This window comes from Limulus polyphemus, unplaced genomic scaffold (genome assembly GCF_000517525.1).
Source record: "Limulus polyphemus unplaced genomic scaffold, Limulus_polyphemus-2.1.2 Scaffold1304, whole genome shotgun sequence".
Classification (NCBI taxonomy): Eukaryota; Metazoa; Arthropoda; class Merostomata; order Xiphosura; family Limulidae; genus Limulus; species Limulus polyphemus.
Window position 1 is genome coordinate 92,297 of NW_013666914.1, and position 11,551 is coordinate 103,847.

The window sequence follows — 11,551 nt, forward strand, 5'->3', positions numbered from 1 at the left end:
GTGCGGACCATTTTCATTTATATAGTGCTCTGTGAACACAAATTAGTTAGCATAAATCAGTTAAATGACGAAAAATTAGGTGTCTATTTACTTGTGACCACCCAGTGTATATATATATATGTCATTGACTGCACAAATATTTGAAATGCAAGAAAACAGACTCAGATATTTGTAAAACTCTTAATAACAGCAGTTGTAAGTAGAAATTAGTATTAATCCTTTAAAACTAATGTAACATTTAACTTGGTGTACAGTGTTTTTATATTTGGTGGTGGTTGTGATATGTTTGTTTGCTTTCTGTTACTCTCACATAACAATGGATTCAATAATTTGTCTGAAGAGATTTTCATCTGTGAATAAATGTTGTTAAGGCTGGTCCTTTTAAATATGCAGCAGGATGAAAAGCTTGCTGTTCACTGCTCCATCCATTCAATTTGGAAATTATTTCAAACTGTGTCTATGTCCCCATCATACCTTTCCATCACAGTTTGTTGATTTCTTAACTGGGCTTTGTTGTTGAACTGGATTACTCAATTATGTAACTTGGTGAGGTAGTGGTGTAGTAGTTTGGGAAGGCCTTGCAGTCATAAATGGCACAGCAGTAGTAGTAAAAGGTGTAGATCAGCTAGATTCTCCTGTTCAGTATGATATACCTAATTAATTTTGAGGTTGAAATTCTTGAGTGTATGTAAAGAGAGATGTGACTGGTTTGATCCTTGTACTTGCCATGTCAGTTTCTAAATATTTTACATTACAGCTGATGTCCTTTTATATATTTCCTGTGGCTTCTTCAATATTCATTTTATAATCATTCTTTACTTCATTGATGTTCTTTTGTATTTCTCTGATTTTGTTGTTATAATCATTTTGTACTTCACTGATGTTCTTTTGTAAATTTGGATTGACTTCCTCAATCTTATCTTTGATTAAATTGATTTTGTAAATCTTATGTCTTTTTCCTGTAATTCCTCTCTTAAGATCCCGTTTCTTCTAATTTTCTATCTTTTTCTCGATTTTCTTTTAAATTGCTGTCTCTTTCCTCTTGACCTTCTTTCCACACTTTTAGCATGTGTCATCATCTTGAAGCTGAATACTATTTTCTTTGTAATGAAAATAATCCCACTCCTGAGACTGATGTTGTAATAGTTTATATTGTTGAGCAAAATCTTTGACTACAAGTTAGTGTTTTATTTCCTTGATTGTAACTTAACTAATTTTCTTTGATAGGCTAAGTTCATAGTAGATGCTATTACAACTATTTCACTTCTTTGATAATCTTTTGCATTGTACATTATATAGTGTATCTCTTATTGTTTCATGAACACAAACTTAATATTCCAAAATGGAGTGCAATTTACTAACATACTCAAACATCAATAACATCTACTCTACCTAACTCATGTTTTATCTATTTAAACTGTTTTAACACTTTGGAGAAAATTGCAGCTGTTAAGCCATGCCCATCACACTAGGCTATTCCCATTGCAGTCAAAGAACAATACAAATATCTAAATTCAAAACAAGGTCTACATCAATGTATATATATTGGTCCATACAATTAAAATAGTATATTATCATCAGTATTTCTACATATGTTATATACACCAACATATGTTATAAAGTGGAATAATCATAGTAATTTGATATCTTTGATGTTCTGTAGATGTAACATTACTACTACAACCCCTCTCATATGAATTTTATCAGCACATAAGGTAAAGTGCATAAAAAAGGTATAAAATTACTATTTCACATACATTTTGTTTTGTTTTTTTTGCAAATTAGAAGCACAAAAAACCAAAATTGATCTTGTTAACAAGTATTTTGAGTTAATGAAGTCCACATTATATAAAATCATGATACCAAGTTTTACCCTAAAAATGCTCCTTTATATTTCTTTTCTGGAAATTCTGTTCTATAACACACAGATGGAACATATAAATAAAATCACAGCTCCTTGTGTTAAACAGTTTTTTGTTTAAACATCTCAGTAACTTTGAACATACAATTTTAGCAAATAATTTTTTTTATTATGAGTTATCTTAAAGAGGTAAAATGACATAGTTTAATGTCTTGGAATTATTGATCCATGTTAGGCAAAACTCAATGTAGCCTATATTAATAGCCAAAATCAAAAACATTAAATGATAGAACACTTAAAGTTTGTTAGTACTGTATTAAATTTAACAAAAAATGTACTCAGAGGAAGTCACGTGGAACAAAAATGTAGAACTTAACCCTAACCATTATGTTTTTTTTTAAAATATGAAAAATCTCCTTCTGTGTATTGTTTCTGTCTCTGGTTAAGTCATAGACTTTAAAGCAAACTGTTAAATAACCAAAAATCGAGAAAGATTGAAGTTTGTTACCACAGTATTTTAACAAGAAAAGACAAATACTCGGAGAAAGCCATGTAGAACTTACCCTAACCATTGTATTTTTTAACATATGGAACATTTCTTCCCGGGTGATGATTCTATCTCCAGTTAAATCATAGACTTTAAAACAAACTGTTAAAAGAAAGTTAAGGAAAACAACTGCTTAAAACATCATTTCCTCTTTAGAAGAATGTTTTTTTTTTTCAAACGTCAAACGATCATATAGAAAATATACATACCATATCTATGATCCATTATAACTGTTTATAAATGTTTTAATTAAAAATAAGATGGAAATTTAGAATGTTGCTTTAAACTCACAGTCTATCTTTTCATCTTGAGTTCCTCGCAAGATAATGGAAAGACCAGTTACCCATTCTCCAAAATCAATGATACCATCATTGTCTGCATCAAATGTCCGGAAGACTAATGAGTTGAAACAAAATGCGCACATGTACAACAGCTTTGGTAGAAACAGTGTAGGTACAAAATTCAAACATCATTAGATTCTTGACACAGTTTTCATTATAGAATTATTAAGAAATCATTGTAAACAATGTTGATTATACACAAACACTAATCTCTTAGTACAATGAACAGAATTAGAAGTTAATAAAGATATGTGACCAAACTGCATTTTAAAAATTCACATAATTGGCATCTGTTATAACAAAATATAAAAGTATGAAGTATACATTTCAGTCAAGAACAACTTACAATTATAGCCTTCTAGCAGCACTTCAGCAAAGCAGAATAAACTGGGACAATTTAATGAGCTCATATTTTCTTCTACTTAAAAGTAATTGAATAACACCCTCCCAGTAGCTCCAATAAAAAAAAACACTTTAGAAAGACAAAGTATTATAAAAGTTAATTTTTTTAACATTACAATCTGTGACTATATGTATGCTTTTCAGCCTGAAAATGAAAAGAAAAATAGTACCAAACACTGCTGAAACTTAAGTGACACAAGCGTATGGCCTGTCAAAAATGATGAGGGCAAGTACTACCCCCACCCTCCAATAGTAGACCCTAACCTCACATTTAATAGCTAACTGAAAGAAATAAATAAATAAAAATCAAGCTCGACCAACAAGGAGACAGAAAAGTGCAGTCGAGGCAGTCAAATGTTGGTAAGTTCCTTTGTGAGCCAATCAAAATTATGATCATTCATGAAATGAATTTGTGGCATATTCAGAGAATAAATATTAGTAAAAATCAGTCAGATTAACAATTTCTAATATGTAAAAAAGCCAGTGTATTTTGATAACACTACATTCCTATAATGGCTTTTATAATCATAAATAATATTCAACGTTAAACTGGTACACAATTAAAAACATTTTATTTAGGCCTATCTATGGACTTCAAAAAGTTGACGATTCTACATGTTACAACGTCATCCTCAGGAAATATATAGACAACAAAACTGGAAAAATATTTGTTGATTTCTTAACTTAGAGTCTCCTTTGATTAAAGAGGTTTTTTTTATTATTAAAAATGTTAGTGATATAACAGAAAATAGTTTAATTCAGAAACGATTTAAGTTTAGAATTGGATAGATATTTTTACTTTCATGATAAATTTTATGCACTTGACTCTAGGCTAGGTAATTCATTCCCCTCTATGTCTTTACTTTAGGCTTATTATACAAACAATCACTACACTTATAAGGTTTCACAGCCCCCTTGAAACTCTGCTAATAAAATCGTAATAAGCAGACAGTAATCGAACTATTCTATCTGGATAAATGCATTTTGGCTTTCATGACTCCTCCTATTTCGAGAAATCAAGTTAACGTTGATAGGTCAATTCTCATGTTCCTTCACAAGACTTTGCACACTTTATAATCCATATAACTAACTGGTTGTAAAAAATTTAATCTGAAAATACATTTCTGAACTAATATTTAACATTCTATTACATTTGTCACGGTTTGTTACATGCTTATTCATCTATGCACATAAGACCACAGAAACTAATGATTATATTAAATGTCCCTACAATGAATATATTTGCCAAATAAAATATCTGATTAATTTTAATTTCATACAACAACATGTGACAACTACACACATACACATAATATTGTCCCAAAAATTACTCCTTGTCTTGTCCTTTATGACCCTTTGCCTCTGGTCAGCTTTCAACATTAAGTGACTGTACTGAATTACAAGCAAATGTTTGCTTTACTTTTGCAATTTAAAAACAAAGACAAATATGAGATTATGTTATCATATTTCTGAAATAGTCAACACAAAAAATTGGAATAAAATTTAAAAAGTACAAACTGCATATCATACAAATGTATGAATGTTTAATAAATAATTTTCTTGTGTCACTGTTATTTATACTTCTGTATATATTTTCAAATCTTGAAATACATGTCATTAAAAACTATAAATAATTGTTAATTAATTAATTTCTAAAAGAGACTTATTTTTTGTTTATAATGCTTGCTGAAAGCAAATCTGCTATAATCATTTGCTTAATGTTAGTCCCAAACATAGTGATGTTAAGAATCATGTATTTAGATAGATCTATAAATTTGTAAGTGAAACAAGAGCATGTTAATAAAGTTGCTCATAACAGTGGTATCATTTAAATATGCAGATCTGAATAAGTTTATAGTATCAATTTAACAAAAACATATTTCACATGTAACAGCAAAATACAAGTTTTGTAGACAATTTCAGATTTCAAAATATTTTCTTAAATTATACATATATGCACTATGTAATATATTTGACTACAATATCAGTTTTTTAAAAATTACACATGAATTTTCAGAATTTCTGAAGACTTACTTCTGTCCATTAAAATGTCATCTGTCATTTCGAACGTGTTGTGAAGAATCTCACGAAACATCGTCCTCTCCAATTTTGACATGGTCATTTTTTTGAAATTTATCATCAGTGTCTCTATTTCTTGCTTGGTGACTAAAAAGAAACTGAGGTTTAGTTTAAGAAAAACTACTAAATAATAATATCAAATTACTCCTCTTCAAGTCTTAAAGGAATTCTTGCAACTTAGAATAACTTCAGATTGCGCACATAACCTCCAAAGATTCTGATGCCATAGTGTATTCTTTTTCCAGAATTCTTTGAAACAATATCAGGAATCCTTGTTTCTCGGCTCACTTATTAAATTCCCCCGAATAATGTTAACTGATTGAGATAGCTCTTCTAAAAACTGTTATAAGGTCGTTTATTTCTAGTATTAAAATAACTTGAAGCTGTGTTACTTAACAAACAGTATCTAGCTTATTCAAATACACAAAATGATATTAATTTTGTACAGTCAAATGTTGGACACTCAGTGGTTTACAGTTATTAAATAATAATCAAATCATTAAAATTTATTATTCTTTCAGAATTAAAAAAACAAAAAAACCTGTTAACACTAGTTGAATAAAATTAAAAATGTTATATTCAATTATAAAAGTCAATAAATAAAAACATACTAAATATTGTTTAGAGAAGCCCAAATATTCCAATGGAACTGGACCTAGATCAGTTTGGCCACAAACGAAAGCTACACTAAATGAAACTATTTTGTAATGAATCATGCAAAAATCTGAGTTTGGGAACAAAAGAACATGCACCACTTGTGAAACTCTGAATTTTTAAATTATCCTTCAAAAACAACCAAAGCACACACAAAAATTACGCTAGCTTGTTAGAAGCTTTACCATAAAAAGCCAAAATAATTAAAGAAGACAAAAACTCTTTGAACCCAGCATCTTACTACATCTACTGAGTCTGTCTAAATACAGGAGGAGAACTGTTTGCTTGTAACTTGTGCTCCTAGTAATTCATGTGGTAGGCTGGGGTTCCAACCTCATTCAGGAAAAATTGCTTTTCAACTATTTAGTTTGTTACAGTATATCTGCCTACCTCCTAACCCAATATTCATGGTTCACTTAATTTCTTTTTTTAGGAGTTCTAAGTCAGTTTTTCTAGTACCAGCTGCTTATGTATATTTTTCTCCCCTAGTTACCATCACTATGCTTCTGTCAACAATACATTACTATGTTAATGCTGTTGTTTTCATTCTATGTGATTAGAACACAACTGTGTATTCTAAAATTTTTACCTGTGGTAGTTTAACAAACACTTAATTCACTATATTATTATAGAAATCTGTTGAATATTTTATAATCACAACCTAATCAATAAACAAGCAATATAACAAACCTCAAACATTCTTCATGGTATACATACATTTTAAAGGGGAAAGACTTTAAGATTGTATTGAACAAAAAATTATACTGTTCTGATTAAATTTCTATTACTTTACCTTATTAATTTTATTAAAAACCTATTAATATAATTGATATACTTACAGTGTGTTTTATGAGCCAAGTTTTTTGCAAGTTTTGCTTCTTGTTTTTTCGCTGCTGTTGTCGCCATAACTGAAATATTTTGTCATTGTATATTGTTAATATCTTTTACAAATGGTTTCAGTGATATGTCTCATAAAAGATGTCATAAATAAAACAACTGATACTAGTATGTACACCATGATCAATTTTAAATTTCAATATTTCTACTTGTACGTGCTTCTTTCAATATACTTCACTGAAAATAAATGTTAAACTGGTTTACATAAAAGTTTATCAAAAATTTGAGTAATTTATTTATACTTTGAAATTTTTTAAAGAAACACATAAAAAACTTATATCAGTATATTGTATTAAACCTTTGACACTGACAAGTAGAAATAACAACTGTATGGTGAAAAATACATCTATTTTTAAAATGACAATTATTTTTTACTTCCATTTAGAAATAATTTCATGTTAAGGTTTTTTTTGTAGCCATAAAAGTGACATATGCATGGGCTCAGAAATTATGATATAAAAAAACGTATTAATAACAATTACAGATCTACTTGGCCCTTAATGTCAACATTACTTTGATAAGGTCTTTTACAAAATTATTTTGACAACTTTTCCATAAATAACCTGTTTTCATGTCACCTACTTCAAGAATTGTGATTATCAAAATTTTAACAGTAATTTCTGCTTCTTCAGTGGAAAGTATCTTGGGGCTAAGTCCCAGTCGATCCTTGTTGAGGAAATATTTTCCAAAATTTGGTTAGCATGTGTGTTAGTTGGAGGCTGGCAACCTTTTGCAGAGTAAGAGCCTTTCTTCCCCCTTTTTTTGGGTGGTGGTGGTGGTAGAACTGCAATGTACACTAGACTAGCTGGCCTAGTAGCTCAGGGTCTGTTTAATAGGACTTACCAACATTTATGTGCAAGAAATCCCGATGAAGGCATGTTATGAAATCAACTCTTCTTTGTCAAAGTTTAAAGGGATATTTTTTGTGTGGAGACAGATATTCAAGAGCATTAGTCATGAATTTTTATTTCTACGTGGAAAGTACAGTGTAAAGAAGCAATATACGTACAAACAAACAGCCATGGGTTGCCAGTGCCATTGTCAGTTGACCATAATAAACATTGTTATGAATAAAACAACTACGAAGATCATGTTACATTTCAGTGTAAGATTGTCTAATTCTATGAAATGCTCTATTGCCTGATGAGGAAAAAAGTAACACACTACATGCTTTAAAATGAACACAGTTTTGTAAAATATCTATGCAAAAATCATAAAATTTATCAACCTAACGTTTTTTAAGCAAGTGAATAAAAACAAACTGATAAAAATGATCTTGTGAAGAAATGGAACATCACACAATTTAGCAGCGCACAAGATTCTAACTTGTTTGTATGACATGTGGAATGTTACATTATATCAAAATAATCAAGTTGAGCAATTTAAACAATGTCAGTCTGAATAACAACATTCCAACTTCTAATGTATATATAAATTTGATTACGAGGAACCCACTTTTTTGGACATATATAAGTTTTCTTCATTACCCATTCAGGCTGTCTTCACACTTTTAATGTATGTAAGTTTGATACTATTTTGTAATCAAAATTCCTCATCTAAAGAAAAATACATGTGCTACTCATTTTATTTACTTTTTTAGCATGTAAGTAAAAAAAACATAGGATCAATACTACAGTAAAAAAAAAAAGAATTACAATGGCAATAATAAAAAGTATCAGCCACTTCACAGAATGATAGAAGCATTTGCAACACCTAAGATATTGAATAGTGTAATCATAGGGTATACACATCAAGTTTTATCTTAAGTTACATAACTGACAGACTGATTTATTACTCCTTTTCAAATTTATACCAAACATTAGAAGGATTTTACTTGTATATTGTAAGCAGCCTGTGATACCTAAATCAATGAAAATATAACTGAAATAATTAAGTATGAACATAATCATAAAATATAATAACAACTATTATATAAGTTACAGCTTCAACAAGCCTTTAGGCCTTAAAAATTTACGCAAGTTTTTCTGTTATTGTTGTCTTTTTAATTCTATTTAATTATTTTATCTGTTATTTTGACATATTTTGGTTTTAACTAAATTTATTTTTACATTTTACTACAATTTACTTTTAATGTTTTTACCGGTTGTTTGACGCAGATAGCCTAGTGGCGCCATAAAACACCAAACAACCGTTATTGTTAACAAATTTTATATTTTACAATGTTCGAAATTATAAAAGTAACTTAAGCCTAACCTGAAGATATCCGAAATTTATTGTTTAGTTACCACAAGTTTGTTATTAGTTACAAAATACGAGAGGAACCTGTTGATCTATTTTATCATCGTCGACTCCTTATGTCATGAATATGAATCTCAAAAGAATAGCCTAACGACGTGTTAATTCACTGCTTAATTTACGTTACAACTTATAGTTATACTAGTAATAATATATATAAGATTAACATGAAACGAAATAGTGAAGTTAAAAGTATCTTCTAAAATATATATATAAATATGGGAGTATTCTTAACAAAATGTTATTACTGACGTATATACAAATTTAGTTTACTGTATCAATTGCGTTAAAAACCTAACGTTACATATGATTCAGGTATTCAGCGTGCAAAGTTGTCCAACCATTGATTACAGAATGTAGTCATAGCAACAGTGGAAAAAAAACACAAACTTTATTTCGATAATATTACAATTAAATATGATGAATGTATATATATATATATATAAGTATGCATACGATGATTTAGGATTAATACTTTAAACTAAGAGAATACAAAGAGGAATATATCTTTCAAATGAATGTGTGATGTTTTTTATTTTCACTGAAGTTCATGCAGTAAAACTAGTGGTTGGTTCTGTAAAGTATAGGTTTATCCAGATTAATAGGGTTGCGACACTAAAGCTAATGTTGGTTAGTATGGAGTGTCACTTTCTTAATTACTGTGGTTTGTTGGTGTGTATTGACGAAAAGTCATAATATCTAATCAAAAACATCTTAGATGTGAAAAAAAAAGGTGCGACCAAAATGGTTTGAGCCTGCAACTTAAAAGAACGAATTTTACAGCATATATTCATTCATTAGTTAGCTAGTCCGCGTTTTTGTTTAACTTGGGGTATGATGGTGGGTAAAACAAAATACGCGTCCTAGCTAACTAATGCTTGTTATTTGCGGATATTACTATTTAATACTTGTCGGGAAATCAGTTACTACCTGAAAATATCCCACAATGATCAAATCAGGACACACCCCTTTTCTCTTGACAAATGTACAAAACAATGCTAAGTATAAGTAATAAAGTAGATAGGCTAAAATTAATGATGTATTCGAATTAAATGATGCATTTATACACCACTGAAATAACCCGTTACCATGCTACATTATTCTGGGGTGCTTTTCCATAAATCCAGAACTGGCTTATCGTTTTGACCAGCCGCCATAAAGACATCACACCTTTTCCTTCCTTTTTCAGAGCACAACGTTTAATTTTCCTTCATATCAGACAAAACTGATTGATTTTGTAAATTTGTACTCAGTTTGTTTTATATAGGTAAAATCTGGAGAATTTCTTCAATACTGGAAGGATTAAGTTAATTCGACTTACTTTTAAAATGCCCCAAAGTATACATCATTCCACAAAATTTACCAGTGACATTTATTTCATTACCCACTTCTTTTGGAATCTCAACACCTTTAAACAAATATTTTTTTTCTGTCAGCGAGCTTAAATATTGCAAAAAAAGCTTTTGTATCATAATCGCGACTTATTTTACGAATATAATGTGTCCCCCCTAGTCCTGTTATTATTAAATTAATTCATTTATTACATAAGGCACTTAGATAAATTACCAACATTCCAATATTTAGTGGTGTATGATTATGTACCATTTTAAAACAAATAATTCTCAAATTAGTTAATAGGCACAAAAGGACCAGAGATATTAAATGTTAAAAATATAAAAAATCAATGGGTTCGTAAGATCTACGAATTGAAAGTTACAATAAACAACACCAGGGAGAAGCAGTTTTGTCATCAATTTTGCAATTTCGTATGTGTAAAATAGGCTTATACTTATTTAGGTGTATTAATTTATTTAGCCTTTATGAAAGTTAGGTGAGTTTGTTTCTGTTGAAGTTTTACTTTCAAGTATTCCTAAGTATTATTTCAATTTTTGCATGCTAATTTTTTAAGAGCTGTGTAAGAACCCATGAAGCAGTGTACTACTACTACTATATCTAATTTAGTAATTATTTAATTTCTGTAGTGCATATTGGTGTATAGAACTTGGAACTGAAGGTATATTAAATAATACTAGAAATAAACGAGCTTAAAACAACATTTTAGTGTTATAAGATCGTTTATTTTTATTATTAATGTGTACTATATCTTCAGTAGAGGGTACAGCGTACTTAGTGTTAATAATAATACTATTAGTATTATATTATTTTTATAATAATAATGTCACTACTAGTACTAAATTACCAATACCACTAACAGTAGTAGTACTAAGATTGTTCTATAAAAATAAATATTATTTTTTTATGATTTATGAGCATAAAACTTTGGTAATTGTAACTTCTGAAGTTATGTAAGACTAAGAGTAAGGTTTTATTAATTGTAGGCTGTAGTAAGGCTCTAGATTTGTGTTAATAATAACTAATATTATTATTATTAAAATAGAAATACTATTAATGTTACTATTGTTAATGTGGATACCAGCTGTATAGTATAAATGAAAGAATTTTTCCCAAATTCTCAACATTCATTTTCTAGTAGGCTCTAATTAGTATTAAATA

The 11,551-nt window shown here is 29.2% G+C and overlaps 2 protein-coding genes across 5 annotated transcripts in view; one reads left to right on the forward strand and one right to left on the reverse strand.

Annotated features, from left to right (window-relative positions):
• The window catches only part of LOC106463022 (EF-hand calcium-binding domain-containing protein 1-like), a 28,452-nt gene extending 19,203 nt beyond the window's left edge, over window positions 1–9,249 (reverse strand). For all 4 annotated transcript variants that reach the window (XR_002611398.1, XR_002611397.1, XM_022390430.1 and 1 more), the window contains exons 1-5: window positions 8,996–9,249; window positions 6,724–6,792; window positions 5,186–5,317; window positions 2,700–2,804; window positions 2,425–2,510 (exon numbers count right to left, since the gene is read on the reverse strand). Coding sequence is in view for 2 of the 4 variants with exons in the window: in XM_022390430.1 (XP_022246138.1) it covers window positions 2,425–2,510; window positions 2,700–2,804; window positions 5,186–5,317; window positions 6,724–6,790 (390 nt within the window). In the remaining 2 variants the exon portion in view is untranslated. The remainder of the gene's footprint in view (window positions 1–2,424; window positions 2,511–2,699; window positions 2,805–5,185; window positions 5,318–6,723; window positions 6,793–8,995) is intronic.
• A 1,519-nt stretch (window positions 9,250–10,768) lies between these two features.
• LOC106463023 (ATP-dependent RNA helicase DHX8-like) overlaps window positions 10,769–11,551 on the forward strand; it is a 49,262-nt gene continuing 48,479 nt past the window's right edge. Inside the window, exon 1 of the mRNA XM_013922992.2 lies at window positions 10,769–10,868. The gene's annotated coding sequence lies outside the window, so the exon portion shown is untranslated. The remainder of the gene's footprint in view (window positions 10,869–11,551) is intronic.